This window comes from Apodemus sylvaticus, chromosome 16, assembly GCF_947179515.1.
Source record: "Apodemus sylvaticus chromosome 16, mApoSyl1.1, whole genome shotgun sequence".
Taxonomy (NCBI): domain Eukaryota; kingdom Metazoa; phylum Chordata; class Mammalia; order Rodentia; family Muridae; genus Apodemus; species Apodemus sylvaticus.
Window position 1 is genome coordinate 71,593,748 of NC_067487.1, and position 12,053 is coordinate 71,605,800.

The 12,053-nt window shown below is 37.8% G+C and overlaps 1 protein-coding gene across 2 annotated transcripts in view; it reads left to right on the forward strand.

Annotated features, from left to right (window-relative positions):
- Window positions 1-12,053, forward strand: part of Vcan (versican) — a 104,232-nt gene that overhangs the window by 32,481 nt on the left and 59,698 nt on the right. For both annotated transcript variants that reach the window (XM_052159789.1, XM_052159787.1), the window contains exon 6: window positions 7,357-7,650. In XM_052159789.1, coding sequence (XP_052015749.1) covers window positions 7,357-7,650 — 294 coding nt within the window. The remainder of the gene's footprint in view (window positions 1-7,356; window positions 7,651-12,053) is intronic.

Below are 12,053 nucleotides of genomic sequence, written 5' to 3' on the forward strand. Positions count from 1 at the left end.
CTCTCTTCTTCACTTTTGTCCCTGCAATTCTTTTAGACAGGAACAGTTCTGGGTCAGAATTATTTTTCACTGTGGGATATCAACCCCATCCTTCCACATGATTCCCCATCTTTCTGTTGGAGATGGACTCTTCAAGTTCCTTCTCCCCAGTGTAGGGCAGTTCATCTAAGGACCCTCCCTTTGAGTCCTGAGAGTTTCTCACCTCCTAGGTCTCTGGTACACCCTAGAGGGTCACCTCATCTTCCACCTCCAGAGGTTGTATATTTCTGTTGCAGGAAATTTGAAAAAAATTGAATCAGCATGTTCCTGCACTTGTGCCAGCAGTTTTCAGCAGTTCTCAGCAGGCTGGCCAGCCATGCACTGGCAGGCAATGGCCGACCTGGTTTATCTTGTGGAGACTCTCTGGCCTGGAGCTCCAGAATTGTCTCCGTCTAGCAAGCTAAGTTCCTACTGGTGGGTTACTAGCACAGCAGCACCATGCTTCAAATCCCCCACAGCCTTTGTGGTGCAATCTGGCGAACCCATGCTTTGCCACCCTACTTTCTTTCTTGAACCCAGACAAATCACTGTGTGAAGAAAGACAAACTTATTTCAAAAAAAAAAAATCAGTAACTCAATTGCTGGGCGCAACAACTAAAATCTTAATTTAGTAAACCTTATTATAGTGGCAAATCCTGACAGATCTTCCACTGAAACCCGGAGACACTCATAGCTACAGCTTGTCCTCATGCTATTCCCATCCAAAAAGACCCAACTCTTTCCTGCAATCAACCTGTAATCCCACCTACTGGCCCAGTTATTTGCTTCTTTATTCATTAAGGGGTTGGTTCACAAGAAGTCCCTAGAGTGTAACTCACTCCTTGTCTGCCCATCCACAACACTTCCCCCTTTCTGTTCTAATAAAAAAACAAAATCTTTTTCTTAAATATAGAGCACAACTATTACCATTTTGTAATTTATAACATATAAGATAGATCAAACACCCAGTCCAACATTTAAGTCATTAAGATAGAACATTGTCATCTATCCTAAATTAAAAGGCTTATGATTCTACCTTGACTTATGTCCTGCCTCTAGATTATATGCCATCTGAAAACCATCCTCTCAAATCTGTTCTCTCAAAGTAAATAGTGTGAGTTGGCTAGGAGACTATAAGTAGTTTTTCAACCCCATTAGAAATCTGAGAATGACCAACATTAACCGAAAATATATAGGAAGTCTAACACAGCTTCCAGAACTGAGACAAATTGTAGAGACAGCTGCCTACCTGTACAGCCCCAGTAATTTGGTAAGTTGGAGCATCCACCTGTCTTCAGCCTTCTGGCTCAGGATCATCTGACAGACCTAGAGGAACAGGAAATTAAGGACTAATCTATTCTCTCTCAGCAGAACTAGGCTGTCCTAACCTGTAAACTGTGTCCTTTCCTGGACAGTATTATGTCTGTAGATGAAATGAGGCAATTCTTGCCTAGTGACTGCCACAACTGGTTGCTCAGTTTGTTCTTTGAATCCAGGAAAGGTAAAGTGTTAGCAGATTTGTCTCAACAACAAGTGAATAAATAACATTAAATGTCACATTCTGTGTATTTCTCACCTTTTTGAAAACCAACTATTTATGTAAAGTAAGGATGTTCTCTGATAACTACTCTCAGCTATTTCTAATTAAATATCTTGAAAATGCTAACAATAATACATTTGATATTTGGTCCTTAACAAATAGTCTTAAACATCTCAGATCTGTTTATAATCGCATTTATAAAAGGACTGGGTCTAAGCCCTGTACTTTAAAATTTTTTCTATCAATAGAAGAAATTTATACCAATGAAAAGCCTTGATTTTGCATCAAAATAAATTCTGTACCAAAATAAGAACTTATGACTTCAACTTAGTAACAATTTTAAGGATTTCTACCAAATGAGATTATGGCAGTAAATCAATTTTAGCTATTCTCTCCCTGTTCCAAATATGACCATTTCTACATTCCCTAGAAAGACAACCTATAATAACTACCTCCAGAACCAAAGCCAAGGGAACGGGGACTATGACTTTTCATAAATTCTTCAAGCTGAATATGGGTGTTGAGATATCTTTGAAGGGGGGAGGATAGAAAAAATGGGGAAGTTGGTTGGCCTTAAGAAGGCCACACCAACGACTGTATTAGTCTCTGATGCCCGTGTCTTGATTGGTTCTGGCTGAAAGTCTAAGACATCAGGAGCTCAAGCAGGTCAATTCATCATATCTGACTATGGGACTCAACAAGGCTGTATATTCTGTAATATACAAATCTCAAAACAAAATTTCAGTATAAACACATAGACAAAACCTTTCTCCCATATCAACATATCCTTGAACAAGTAACCAGAAAATCCTTTATTTTGACCTCTCTCCCAGAGGATTAACCACAAAACCCATTTTGAAAATTAAAAAAATCCAAAACAAATAAAGTAAACTAAGATACTGTATGTGCCTATTCTTAGGCCTTTTCTATTTTGCCATGCAGTATAATAACCCAGAATTCCTGTGGAGCCTACGTTAGATGGAATTTGAGTATCCTATGAGACATATTAGAGCAATACATCTTTATACCATCTATCTGCTCTGCTCTCTGCCTGGAGCCACAAACATTATTAATAAATACCTGTTTACTGCCCTCTCTACTTGGAGTCAGTGACTAATTTTCCCTATCCTAATTCTGAACTGTAGAAGAAATTCCCCATGCAATTTGGACAAAATCTGTATATAAATCTATTCTTAGAGCAAATAATCCCAATATTATAAATTCACAGTTCAATCTCTGCCCCCAAGAAGTAGGTAACTTAATCTATAGCTCTCTGACTCAGAGCAGCCTGTACTCCCCACACCTGGGGTTCTCAGTGCCTATGAGCAATTTCTTTGTATCAAAGTTTCTGTGCTTGAGTCCATGTGACTCCTCCCAGTGCTACCCAGCTATTCACTTAAAAATATAAAACTCTAACTCTCAGGCTAATAACTTAAATTTCTAGTAGATTCTTGCCCAACACTTTGGTTCACCACCTGTTTTATACTTTATAAATTACAAAATGGTGATATTTTTTATACTTGAGAGGAAAGTTTTGTTTTTTATTAGAATAGAAAGGGGGAAGTGTTGTGGATGTGCCTGGTGCTGTTTGTATGTTGATGCTAATTCCACTATCCTGGGAGGGGCTGCAGACAAGGAGTGAGCTACACTCTAGGGACTTCTTGTGAACCAATCCCTTAATGAATAAGGGAGCCATGTACCACACTTTTTAATAGGGTTATTTGGTTCTCTGGGGTCTACCTTCTTGAGTTCTTTGTGTATATATTAGATATTAACCCTCTGTTGGATTTAGAGTTGGTGAAGATCCAATCTGTTGGTTGACGTTTTGTCCTTTTGACAGTGTCTTTTGCCTTACAGAAACTTTGTAATTTTATGAGATCTCATTTGTCAATTCTTGATCTTAGAGCATAAGCTATTGGTGTTCTGTTCAGGAAATTATCCCCCTGTGCCCATGTCCTCGAGGGTCTTCCCCAGTTTCTTTTCTATTAGTTTCAGTGTGTCAGGTTTTATGTGGAGGTCCTTGATCCACTTGGAGTTGAGCTTAGTACAAGGAGATAAGGATGGATCAATTCACATTCTTCTGCATGCTGACCTCCAATTGAACCAGCACCCTTTGTTGAAAAGGCTATCTTTTTTCCACTGGATGTTTTCAGCTCCTTTGTTGAAGATCAAGTGGTCATAGGTGTGTGGATGCATTTCTGGGTCTTCAATTCTATTCCTTTGGTCCACTTGCCTGTCACTATGCCAATACCATGCAGTTTTTAACACTGTTGCTCTGTAGTATTGCTTGAGGTCTGGGATATTGATTACTCCAGAAGTTCTTTTACTGTTGAGAGTAGTTTTGCTATCCTGGTTTTTTTTTTGTTTTTGTTTTTGTTTTATTTATTTATTTATTTATTTATTTATTTATTTATTTTTGTTATTCCAGATGAATTTGAGAATTGCTTTTTCTAACTCTATGAAGAACTGAGTTGGGATTTTGATGGGGATTGCATTGAATCTTTATATTGCTTTTGGCAAGATGGCCATTTTAACTATGTTAATCCTGCCAATCCACGAACATGGAAGATTTTTCCATTTTCTGAGGTCTTCTTTGATTTCCTTCTTCAGAGACCTGAAGTTTTTCTCATACAGATCTTTTATTCATTTGGTTAGAGTCACCCCAGATACTTTATGCTGTTTGTGGCTATTGTGAAGGGTGTCAATTTCCTAATTTCTTTCTCACTCTGCCTATCCTTTGAGTATAGAAAGGCAACTGATTTGCTTGAGTTGATTTTGTAACCAGTCACTTTGCTGAAGTTGTTTATCAGCTGTAGGAGTTCTCTGGTAGAGTTTTTTGGGTCACTTAAGTATACTATCATATCATCTGCAAATAGTGATAGTTTGACTTCTTCCTTTCCAATTTGTAACCCTTTCACTTCCTTATATTGTCTAATTGCTCTAGCTAGGACTTCAAGAACTATATTGAAAAGATATGGAGAGAGGGGGCAGCCTTGCAGATGTTGGCGAGGATGTGGAGAAAGAGGAATGCTCCTCCCCTGCTGGGGGGATTGCAAGATGGTACAACCACTTTGGAAATCAGTCTGGTGGTTGCTCAGAAATCTGGGCATGACCCTTCCAGAGGATCCTGCTATACCACTCCTCGGCATAAACCCAGACGATTTCCTGGCATGCAATAAGGACACATGCTCCACTATGTTCATAGCAGCCCTAATTGTAATAACCAGAAGCTGGAAAGAACCCAGGTGTCCCTCAACGGAGGAATGGATAAAAAAAATCGTGGTATATTTACACAATGGAGTACTATTCAGCCATTAGAAACAATGAATTCATGAAATTCTTAGACAAATGGATGGAACTAGAGAACATCATACTAAGTGAGGCAACCCAGTCTCAAAAGATCAATCATGGTATGCACTCACTGATAAGTGAATATTAGCCTAGAAACTTGGAATACCCAAGACATAATTCACATATTAAATGATGTCCAAGAAGAACGGAGGAGTGACCCCTGGTTCTGGAAAGACTCAGTGCAGCAATATAGGGGAATACCAGAACAGGGAAGTGGGAAGGGGTGGATGGGGGAATAAGGGGAGGGAAGAGGGCTTATAGGACTTTTGGAGAGTGGGGAGCCAGAAAAGGGGAAATCATGTGAAATGTAAATAAAAAATATATCGGGGGGGGGGTAAAAAAAGAATAAGGGAGCCAATGGCTGGGCCAGTAGGTGGGACTCCAGGTTGGAAAGGGGAAGAGAGGAAGCACGAGAGAGTTGGGTCTTTTTGGATGGGAATAGCATGAGGACAAGCTATAGCTATGAGTGTCTCTGGGTTTCAATGGAAGATCTGTCAGGATTTGCCACTGTAGGATTTAAATTTAATAACGTTTACGAAATTAGGATTTTAGTTGCTGTGACCAGTGATTGAGTTACTGCTTTTTTGAAACTAAGTCTGTCTTCCTTCACATAGTGATTTGTCTGGGTTCAAGAGAGAAAGTAGGGTGAAAAAGCATGGGTTTGCCAGATGTGCACCACAAAGGTTGTGGGGGATTTGAAGCATGTGGCTGTCATAGTAGTGACCCACCAGTGGGAACTTAGTGATCTGGGTGGAGAGATTTTGGAGCACTAAGCAGGAGTCTCCATGAGATAAAAAAACAGGTCAGCCATTTCCCACCAGTGCATGGCAGGCCAGGCCACAGAAACAGCTGCAGGATCATGCTTGTTCTATTTTTTTTTTTAATTAGTATTTCCTGCAACATATTTCCATTCATTCTGCTGGCCTTCAGGACTTCACTCCCAATACCTGATCATGTTCCCCTTTTCCCCTGTGTTCTGTTCCTCCTTCTGCCCTTCTTAACCCCATGGTGAAAATAATTTTTATTCTTTTGATCTATTAGTTCTTAATGGGGTTTGGTTTGTTTTCCCCTGTATAGATTTTGAATTTATAGTAAGAAAAGCTGATATGTGTATTTTGGCCATTTTTTCCTATGAATAATTTTCTTTTGCCTCATAAAACTATCATATATGTAGACTAGTGATACCATTTGTTTTAAGTGGTTGGCTTGTTCATCCTGGCTTGGGTCTACACTAGGTCAACATTGTAAGAATTCTGTGTCTCTGTTGTCTGATATATCACCTCTGAGGCATGGAACAGGACTGCCCTGATAACTATTTAGCTTCCTCTCCATCTCATCTGTACTCCTCCCTGCTCCCATTACATGTATCTAGGTGCTCTTTAATGTTTCTTCTGATTTTAGCCATTTGTACTCACATCTTAAAGTACCATTTAATTTGAGTGAAATTTATCCTGCCAAATTGTTATTCTACTTGCCAAAATACAATGCCATTTTAGCAAACCTAATTTTCCAGAATTTTGATGTTTTATATTAACTAAAACGAACAGTCTTCTCTACTAATTGGATTTAGTGATGAGCACGGTAAGCATTCAGAATTTGCTTGTTAATTAATTAGCAGGCCTAACAGTCTATCGATCTTGGTTAGAACACCTGGTAACATTTCTGGTGACCTTACGAAAATTAAAACACATGTCCTCTTTTCTGGATAGAGCACATAGGAGAAATTGAGCAGGGAGGGGGGTCTCCCTGTGTAGGCCTGGGAACTTAGGCTGTTCAGTGGGAGCTGACATCAACCCTCAAACACTCTTAGCCTGTGTTGCCATGTAACCGTGGCTGCAACCCTGTCGTGGGGATGCTGAGCCAGGGGCACAAGGCAGACTAAGAATCCTTTCATTTCTACAGTGTCTATCCTTTCCAAAATCAAATTCCTAGGGGTGTTTCTTATCTAGTTGTTTGATCAACAAGATTAATTTGTATGGGTAGTGTGGGAAAAGGATGGTCAGAACTACTGTTTGATTTTAGAATTTTCTCACAGGATGTTGAATAATTACTTGGAAAGATTTGTTTTAAAATGATTTCTCAAACTTTATTAGCAAATGAATGTTCTATTAACTTTTGGAAGGAAGATATATGTATATGTATATATGTATATGTGTATATGTGTATATATGTATACATATATACATACACAAACATATGTATACACACAGGTATACTCATCTGTATTCATACATACACAAACACTTGTATAGAATTAAACTATGTGGTATTTTAGTGTTATTCTATGGTAATAACAATATTCTCAAAATAAGCATGTGGCTATTTGCTGCACTGCACAAGCAGCCGCCTCCTTAGTGTAAAAAGTATCACATGTCCTCCCTCTGCATTTATCAACTCTTGGAGAGAATGAGGAGCCGACTTAAGCCCATTTCTTCCTCTTCTTCCAGGCGATGTGTTCCACATCACCGCTCCCAGTAAGTTCACCTTCGAGGAGGCGGAAGCAGAGTGTACAAACCAGGATGCCAGGCTGGCGACTGTTGGAGAGCTTCACGCAGCTTGGAGGAACGGCTTTGACCAATGCGATTACGGCTGGCTGTCTGATGCCAGCGTGCGGCACCCTGTGACTGTGGCCAGGGCCCAGTGTGGAGGTGGTCTACTTGGGGTGAGAACCCTGTATCGTTTTGAGAACCAGACATGCTTCCCCTCCCCTGATAGCAGATTTGATGCCTACTGCTTTAAACGTAAGTGTTTGATAACTCTTTTAAAAATACAGATTAAAAAGCTGCAGCTAATATACCTGCTGAGGTTCAAGTAGATATCGGGATGGATTTTGTATTCTGTGCTAGTGCGTGGTACACCAACGGTTCAGTGACACAAATGGACTTAATACCAGCATTATGGTTAACACAGTAGGGAGATTGGCAAGTCGTTTTTTTTGGGGGGGGGGGAGCTTGGAGGGTCAGATTGGAAGTCTTAACTGCACCCTCATAGTCTAAGAACTACAGAACACAACCTCAATTGAAATTTCTTATTACCTGAAGCCTTTAAATACAAGTTCACTGTTAATATAATAATGCTATTACAACAGCAGCTGAGATAAACCTTTAAATCCTGTTTTATTTTGTTTTTTAAAATAATTTTTATTGTAAAAAGGAGACAAATTAAGCTTAAGTCATTGCAGGTGAGTAATTGTGCTGAAATTAATAATGCTTATGTTCAATTCCAACCAAAAAATGCATCAGACTATCAAATAATATAATTCATATATCTCATTTTGTTTCAAGTAATAGAATATATGCCTTTTGATGATTAATTTTGCTTTGAATTAATTAAAGTAAAATACAGCCTACTTGCAACATGCCTCATGAATTGGCTATGATGTTTGATTTGCCTTGCAAAATTAATTTTAGATAGCATTCATGCTAAACATATGTTTATTTTTAGACATTCTTAAATTATTTTAAAATTTAAATTTTAAAATTTAAAATTTAAAATTTAAAATATTTTAAAATATTAGTCACATTATGCAGTATTATAGTTGCAGAGTGCTTAACTAAACTAATAACTAAATATTTTATTGTAATATTGACTTTAGGGTCTATTAGAAGGATGTTAGCTAACCAATGCTTAGCTATTTTATTGATGTAGGGTAAGTCTGACATTGAGTAATAGAATGATAAAATGTCAATATAGTACATAAAGTCTTTTGAACTAGCTTTCTAATTCCTTTGGTTAGATTAACAGGTAACTACAATAACTAGAAAATGTGCTAGTTTGTTATTTATTAGTTTCTAAAGTGAAATATGCGGAGTTTTTTCAGCGAGCAATAGACAGTTATGAACGCAGTAGTGTGTTAGGAAAGACACTGAACCCATGAGCTAACAGAAGCATGGAAAGGTCTCATTTCACAGACTTCCGTCTCCCCTCTAGGCTGCCTGTGCCTAAATCTTCACTTTAGACTTGGATTTCTGAGGGTTATAGTCATATGTTGTATATTAACTTAATTCAAGCTGGCTTTTTCATAAAAAGGCCTAGAGAAAGGTAGCTTTTCTTCTCAGGCCTTGAAACAGCCAAGTCTTCCATAATCTTTTTCTGAAAGACAACAATCATAATGAAAAATCTTATCCTAAATATAGTCGCATATATACATGTACACATATATTGCATGCATATTCATTTATTCCAAATTATCTCATTAATGATATGCAAGTAAATCAGGTTATATGATGACTTTTACATTAAGTTACCAGCTTGATGAAGGAACAGGCTTGGGTTGGTGGATGAGAAGAAGATGGGACAGAAAGAGTGAAGGTAAAGGCAAGTGGAAAGGCTGGCCTGGATACTGTACTTCCTTAATTTTTCCTGTGCTGTATAGAATTAACAACAGAAAAAATTAAATAACATATGAAAACCCAAAGTTTTCTGTTGCCATAGAGAATATTATTAAAGATTGATCCTGGCAGGCTTTAGGTTGTCTACGTAAATGAGTTCACATGGGTACATAACATAACAAGGTCCTTAAGTTTAAATAGATTGATTAAAATTAACTTTCACAAGTGGATTATATTTATTCTTTTTATATCCATTTAACTGTATAGCCTTTTGGAGTAAACATCCCACCCCCATGTAACCAGAAGTTGAGATTCTAGTTTATTTCATCCCCCCTGAAGACTATAATTCCTAGTTCATTCAGCATGTAGGAAGTTAAGAATGAGGCAGAGCCAACGGCTTCCTTTACTTTCCATTGCATTTTGCAATGATTCTTTCAATATGTGAATCCATAAAGATTTAAAATGATTTCCAAATGATTTGACTGATGTCCAGGTTTCCCACATAGCCCAGTGGAGACTAAGCCTCCCCTCAGCTGCAGTTCCTAGGGTGATGCCAGTGATGTGCAGTTGTCTTGATAAGTTGAAAAGCAAGAGATAAATGCATGCGGCGAGTCATTTAATTTTGTCAAACATAGACAGTGGGTTTTTAGGCCACAGAGTGAATAAACACTCCAAATCTTATCTTGTTCTAATGCCCTCTTCCTTTTAAAGGTGGTTCATAGTACATTTACAATATCAGCTAATGTGCACAGATAGGAATTGCCTGGTCAAATAAATTTGAAAATGAGGCAAATACATGTGTCTTAAAAAAAAAAAAAACCCTCAGTGACTATGGGCCTGTGATGAAACTGTCTACTTTCTCCATTCTATAAAAGAATATAGTTCAAAGCTTTAAAAGTCTGTGTGAAATAGCTTCAGATTTAAGTGAGTCAAAGCTAATTGAAGACTTCTGAAAATTTCATGATACATGTCATTGAGGATCTCCAGGACAGGGGAAAGGATGTACTTTCTAAAAATTAGTATGTAGTTCTCATTCCTAGCTACTTTTCCATCAAAGTTTGAACATTAGCATATTAACTGTTTTTAACTAATGTTTGAACTTGATTATCAAATTGAAGAGCAGCATCTTTACTGGATACAGATCTGTGATTGTCTCTGAATCTTCTCTAACTGGAACAATTCTGTTAATGACAACATACATGTCTAAATTCTAGTTACTGTTTGATTTGGTTTTGAGCCCCCTTGTTTCTCCTTCTTTCTTTCTCTGATTATGTTTGGAACTAGTGTCTGGAGCAGCCTCAGTTGATTCCCAGCACTTCATGCACTTTAGTATGTATTTTCCATGTTTTAATTAGTTTAGTCTTCAAATTTATGATCACCTCATCACCCTTTTCATGCCCTAAAAATGATGGGCCATTAGCTACAACGGTAATGTTTCCCAGCTTTGTATTTCAAAATGTTTCTTGTTTACTGAATTGGACTTAATTACCATCCAATCTCTCATCAAACCTCATTGTACCGACAGAAACAGGTTCCTCAGATGTGGTCCTCAAGTCCTACTGTGGAATAGCCATTTTTCTTATCACCTCTTCCCAGTTTTATATTCATGTACGATTAATAAATATTAAAGAGTTGATACAAAGTCAGTCAGTTATCCAAAATGTAGACAGGACAGTGTAAGAGTTAACCAGTCATCAGGCTGCTAAAACAGGTTTTATATTTTGTTAGGAAAATCTGCCTCATGTCTCACAACAGAAGCACAGCAAACATAGCCCATAGGATATAAACCACTATAAGCATGATGATGCGAAACATCTGTGTGGAAGACAGCTGCAAAGATTGGGAGGGAGTCTTGGGAGGGAGTCTTTGTGGGAAAGGAAGCCTGTTGATTTTTGCTGGCTTCCTCAATAACGGCATTGAAAAAAAAATTCCGAAAGCCAAGTGTCCAATATGACTAAAACTAAGGGAAGGTGCTTTTATAGTGACCTAGAATTGTATTCTCCTCCTTATACTGATCATCAGTAGAGTGATGCCACAGTATTTATTCATTCTTATGACATTTCTTTGTAGATGGTGTTTTAAAAAAATCATTTCCTTGTTCAGAATGGCTAACACAAATGGCACACATTATCAGATATACCGAGTTTTGATGGAAATCAGCTGTTAGGTTGACAAAAAAGCCACCCAACCCCAAAAGGAAGTCTGAGGTTTTCCATTCCAAGTCATAGAATTAATTAACTTAATTGTGAGCAGACTTTCTTAAACAGAGCTCTAAAATTATTAAACCCTTCTTTTCCCCCTGAAAATAAAGTCACATAAATCCTGGCTTTGTAAGACATTTCTCCCCAAGACTTGCTGCTATCAGTTTACCATGTAACAGGCTAGAGGAGAGCAGCAGGAAGTCAGGGTCATAATTGACAATGACATGTGCTTATTTAATTTTAAAAAATATGAGTCCATTTTTAAAACACTGTAAAAATATTTTCATGGGATTATAGAGAGTTGCTAGGTTGAGCAGGGGGACCTGATCCACAGGCTGTCAATCTGCTCCAGTGCAATGTCACCTTCTTCTGAGTTAATTTCATCAGCCATGAAAAATGCTTGAAGGGGAAAAAGTAAAATTACAATTCTGTTGTTATTAATAATATGATTATATTTTCTCTTATATGAACGTGTCTATGTGTTTGTATTGTTTCCATGGAAACTTTCTCCATACATATTTCTTACTCTTTCCCAAAAGAATGCAGTTATAAGACAAACATGAAATCTGACAGTTAAATGAGGTAATGGTGATGGAATTTCAGAGGATAGAG